At 33.7% G+C, this 5556-nt stretch overlaps 1 protein-coding gene across 2 annotated transcripts; it reads right to left on the bottom strand.

The window, feature by feature from the left end:
- Positions 1 to 132: 132 nt before the first annotated feature.
- LOC136784979 (carcinine transporter-like) lies at positions 133 to 4375 on the bottom strand. 2 transcript variants are annotated; one of them, XM_066745963.1, is made up of 10 exons: positions 4080 to 4375; positions 3675 to 3947; positions 3388 to 3583; positions 2585 to 2843; positions 2312 to 2504; positions 2135 to 2240; positions 1914 to 2019; positions 870 to 1082; positions 616 to 791; positions 133 to 544 (listed from the first exon to the last, which is right to left on the bottom strand). In XM_066745963.1, the coding sequence occupies exons 1-10, from the start codon at positions 4097 to 4099 to the stop codon at positions 323 to 325; spliced, it is 1764 nt and encodes a 587-aa protein (XP_066602060.1). In that variant the 5' UTR covers positions 4100 to 4375; the 3' UTR covers positions 133 to 322. The 2 variants fall into 2 exon arrangements, with proteins under 2 accessions (XP_066602060.1, XP_066602055.1); XM_066745958.1 differs by having other exon boundaries at positions 870 to 1085; positions 1917 to 2019.
- Positions 4376 to 5556: the final 1181 nt, after the last annotated feature.

Here is a 5556-nt window from a genome sequence, read left to right as displayed (position 1 = left end):
TTTCATATATTTATTCACAAATCCAATCTTTGCAATAACGCATGCACAATAATTGATCAGAATGATCCGTAGCGTTTGATTAACTTACAATCCTTAGTGACTATATTCAATTTAATAAAATTAAATGCAATAATATTTCATACATGAACATTATCTTGATATTGACTTATTATTGAATAAGAAAAAGGTAGAGATATTTCTAGAAAAAGTCTAATGAGCAGAATTTATTATTGCCACATGCAATCATAGATGTAATTGCTCGGTGATCAAGGGTAATTGATTAAGTTTTAAACATTAATTTGTATAATTCTAGAAAATGAAACTATCGCTCTCGAGAACGATGATGTATATGAAGATCATCCTTGTCGATCTTTTTGCAGCAAGGAAGGGCCCAGAAAGTTTGGTCTTTTCCAAAATCTTCGCCCTGCCGCAGAGTCTGAGGAAGATCGCTACCTAAAGTCTCGGGTAGGAAAATTACAGTGGTAGCTGCTATGAAACTTATCGTGCCGATTATTAGCATTGGCAGTCCTTCCCAAATCGTTGCCTGAAGAATAACAAGAACGATTAGTGAATAATTTCTAATATACTCGACTTCATATGTATATAATTACTCACCGAGTCAATAATGTATGGAGCAATCGAATGAGCAATTATTCCCACTATATGAATCATGGAAATTCCCTGAGTTCTAACAGGCGTAGGCAAAAGTTCGGCAGCGTATTGCAATCCAACATTCGCTGCCATATTCAGACAAAATCGGGATAGAACTGACATCCATAATTTGCCTCCAGCTGCGATTTAAGAAATACGGAATGTCAAGGGTTTTTAATCCTTAAGGTAAATTGGAGAAATGAATTATCAATACTAACTTGTGTGTAACATGAATTCACAATAACTAAAAACGCATGTCATCGATAAAGTGATGAATCCACAGAATCTTCTTCCCCAACGATCAAGAACCAATGCCAGCAATAAACCAGCTGGTAATTCTGTAGCACAGGCCAGGGAAAATGACACGAAGACTGAACCATGTATAAGTTTCAATGAATAAACATGACCATCGAATGCTATCACAGTCAACGACCTGTTTGTTGAACAAAAAAAAGAAATTGGCAATTTTTAAAGCTTTTTCGGTATATATATACAGGGTGTATCAATGAAAGTACACTAAGAGCACGAATATAAAAATTCATTTATCTCTCCGAGATGATAACAAATAAGAACATTTTGTTTAACCGCTTAACAACAGTCCATGTTGCATATAAACGACACGTGCAATCGTGCTATTTTTGTGTCATGTCGCGTATATGTATACGACATGATACAAAAAATACAGTGGACTAATTCAAATTGATTTTCCTTGAATTCTTATACGTTTTTGAGTTCGTTGAATCCAAATCTGTTGTGAAATTTTGAAAAAATTGAAATAAAATTAAGAGGAATACTTTTGGTTTGATTTAAAATGTGACAATGAATAATTTTTTTTAAAACACTCAAACCTAATATGTATTTATATTTATCAAAATCTAACATCCGATTTGCCTTCAACGATTCCGGAAATAGCAATACTGATGAATTATAGTATACTAATTCTGAAACCCCTTCTTTCTTTAAAACAATTTTATCATACTGTTAAAAGGTTAAGATCTGTCAAAATAAAAATTGGTAGGAGATTCAAACAAGTCGTGTCAAAAAATGATGTCTCTAATAAAAGTGTTATGGAGATGCCAAGTAAGTTCCAACGTCCACGCTTTGATGCACCTTCAGTGGTAAACCCCATACTATGACACTGAAGTCTATATACTCTCAATCTCATTATTAACTATAATTATTAACAAATTAGATCAATGGGAATGATCAAAGACTCTCTGTACACCAATTCACTGTATACTATAAAAAGATTTCCTATACTTTCCAGAAAGCACACAGTAACAAAGTATTTTTTGCCAATCGTGGTGACTTGAATAGATCGAAAACTGTCGCTGATTCCGTTCTCCTATCTACATCGTGGACATTTTTCTAGAATAGCAAAAAGAAAAATAAAATGAACAATTCATAAAATATAAATATAATTAGCGCACGGAGATTACTTCACTATATATATATATATATATATATATATATATATACTTACAACAAAAACTTCATAAATTTTAGGATCAGGAAATTTTTCGTTGGTTCTGGCAATTTTCTTTAATTTTTCTACAACTTCTTCGGTCTTTCGATTTGCGACGTACCAACTAAAATGAAAAAAAAATAATAAACATATTCTTAGGAGAAGCACAAATGGACGATAAGAATAAAAATTTACCGTGCACTCTCAGGTAAGATCCATGGTGTGATTATGGCGCTGATCATTGGCAAAGCGCTTACATAGGCAAAGATCCTCCAATTTGCAATGTAATAGGCTACCCAAGGCAGTATAGTAGAAGCAACAGCAAAATAGACTCCAAAGGCTACGTTAACCACCAGTGTTCTTCTCCTCACAGCCATATATTCCAACACTGTAAATTAATATTATTCAGAAAAAAGTAAATATATTATAGCATATGAAGAAAGACGATGATCGGGAGACTGAACAGACCTATAATTAGAGGAATATTGATGCAGTTGTCAAAAGCAAGTCCAGTGAGAAAACGACAAATGGCGAAAGTAGCGAAACTATTGGCGCTGGCGGTTGCGATCGACGCGACTAAAGCGATTCCGCTGCACATGACCAAAGCAGGAATTCTTCCTTTGTGATCGGCAATCCAGCTGAACAGGAAACCCCCGAGAATGGAGCCGCAGAAGAAGATGAACTGCGCCGTTGAGACGAGGTATTCCCGGTTGCATACCCAATCTAGCTAATCACCAAGGATCAAGGATTACAACTCATGACATTTCTCAATTAAATTTTGATGAAATTTAAAAAATAGTTTAGAGATTTACATCAATCAACGAACTCCATTTATTTATATTCTTTAATAATAAGTATTATATCAGAATGTTGAAAAACTGTTATATATAGTAAACTTTGTGAAATTATGATAATTATGTACATAATCACATTTCATTTTAATTGCATTATCGTCAATTATTTGAACCACTTCACTTCAACTCGATTACATACCCAATCTAGATAGCTAATCACCAAGGGTCAAGGATTAGAGCTCATGATATTCCACAATTAAATTCTGAATTAAATTAAAACACATTCGAATAAGATTTTAAAAAATCAACGAACCAGATTTGTCTACACATGTTTTTCTTTTAACGATATATCTAACAATCATCCAAAGAAGTCGAAAAACTGTTTTACAAATGTTTTTGAAACTGTGATAATTATATAGGAACATAATCATATTTAATTTGAATTGCATTATCGTAAATTATATGGAGCCACTTCACCTCGGCTGCTATACTAGCGTAAGGGATACTGGTGTAATTGTACTCCCAGTGGTTACATTCCACGGTTCCGTTGGATCTCCATTGTGAAAACCAAAACTCCTCGCCATTCTGGATGAAATGGCTAAAGTTTCTGTCTTTTCGGACACATTGATCATAGAAAGGATAAGTCCTTGTTCGTGGAATTCCAATCTCGATTCTAATTGAAATATGAATCAGTGTTTACGGGTGACAAGATGAGGATTGCTTATAATGTTTCTTTTTTACTGATAACTGACACGTGAGCTTACCTCTCTCGCTGGGTGTAATTTTGCTCGATCAATTCATCGATTTTGCACCAGTGCTCCTGAGGTACGAGGGTCAGGAAGAATTGTGAAAAATAGAGGGTAGCGTATGCGACGCTGTACGGAAATAAGGAAAACAGCAGCATACACTGGTATTTGCCAAAATCACCGACGAATGGCAAAATATCATCGAACGTTTCCAGTTTCGATCGTAGAGCCGTCGTCTCGTCCGGACACCCATTTTCGTACGCACTTCTCGAATGTTTATTTTTCATTTCTCTGAAACAGACGAACGACCAATCAATAATGACACTATACAAATGTTTTACATCGTTCTCATAAATATTATTATCGTTGTAGTTTAACTGTTATTGTCACGCGAAATTAAATAAAATTCAACGGAAATATTACATTTCAGAAAAGTCAGTCATTGAGATGTAATTTTGCCGGGGAAACTCTGTACAGTTCTATAAATTTTAGATACTTTATTCGTTATTGTAAATTCTTTCGCGTTTTTTTTTTTTTTCTTAAAAACGAAGGAAAAGCACTTCTCTCGTGGGTTGGGGTAAACGGTAGAATAAAAAACTGAGATCTTTTGTAGGACGCCACTGAAGGGTGAAAAAAATCTCTTTTCTAAGAGAATTAATGCGCGTTGTGCAGCCGGTGCTGCTTGGTCGACTAAAATTGGCAGACCTTCGCTAGCCCAAGGCAGTTTGCGTGTTTCGTAATCGATTCTTAAATGATAAGTTATAGCTGTATGCCTACCATTCTGAGAAAGGGTCACTAAATCATGAAGAGATCAAGTAACTCGCACCTCGGATTAATCAAATGTTCGATAACAGATCGTAAACTAAACTGTATAACGAACTTCTTTGCCCATCGTAACGCCTGATGAATACTCCGTCGATGCAATTGCACAGTGGAAAATGCCTGATTTAACAATTAATTAAGCGAAGCTTTTCGCAACTGATTTAATATGCATCATTCCTACATATTCGAAATGTTCACAAATATTTTCATGTACGACTATACATATAGTATATATATACATATGTATATAGCTGTTAATCGTAAGTGCAAATCGCATCGTTTAAATAATTGTATAGTTATAACTTCTATAATTACTGTTTATATTATCCGACTTAAAAACATACAAGTAACAAAGTTTATTAGAATAATAATTCACTATACGAATACAATTCGATGAAATCTGAAATCACCTTTAAGAATATTTCTGCACCGGCAGGTGAATGGCTTTCTGTTTTTACTCATTTATAAAATAAAGTAGGTCGGTACAAGAGATTTCAATCATCGCTATAATAGAAAGTTATTAAATCGTATAATTTTTGCATTTATAGTTTAAGACTTAGATTTATAAAATTGTGGAAAAATAGGATTATTTTTCTATAACTTGACAAAAATTGAAGTAAAAATGGATGAAATGCTACTTACAAAGTGTTATATTCAATGAAATAAAAATTTAATTGGTGTCATCACTGTACGGGCAGGAAATCAGTCACTGAAGTGAAACTGAATCTGCCATTGATATTACTAAGGCAGGTATTGGCAGACAGGGACCAGCCTCGGAATGCGAATAAGAGACCTGGTATAATATTATATCGCATCTTATACTTCATGTGCCACCAGATACTATTACAAAACACTCAACAAGTGCTAATGATTAAACGAAACAGGAAAATAGTATAAAAAGAGAACTACTGTACTGATCAATAAATTACATGAATAGAATTAAAAGTGCGAGACCTTTAATATAATGTAAAATAAAACATTCTGTCAGTATTTAAGTATAGTATACTACGTGTAACTAATATTATATTAACTTAAACTATAAATTCTTTTAATTTTAGCAAGTAGCTAATACAATTTT

This window comes from Prorops nasuta, unplaced genomic scaffold (genome assembly GCF_024137725.1).
Source record: "Prorops nasuta isolate Cenicafe-Biocafe unplaced genomic scaffold, Cenicafe_Pnas_1.2 PNAS00003, whole genome shotgun sequence".
Lineage (NCBI taxonomy): Eukaryota > Metazoa > Arthropoda > Insecta > Hymenoptera > Bethylidae > Prorops > Prorops nasuta.
Note: the sequence above shows the minus strand (reverse complement) of the source record. Positions and strands in the feature narration are given on the sequence as shown.

Coding starts and splice junctions, on each gene's coding strand:
- LOC136784979 (XM_066745963.1), bottom strand. CDS start 4,099: ATGACTGACTTTTCTGAAAT. Junction 2,020..2,134: donor AAATTTATGAAGTTTTTGTT/GTAAGTATATAT, acceptor TTGCTATTCTAG/AAAAATGTCCACGATGTAGA. Junction 1,083..1,913: donor GTTACTGTGTGCTTTCTGGA/AAGTATAGGAAA, acceptor CAACAAACAGGT/CGTTGACTGTGATAGCATTC.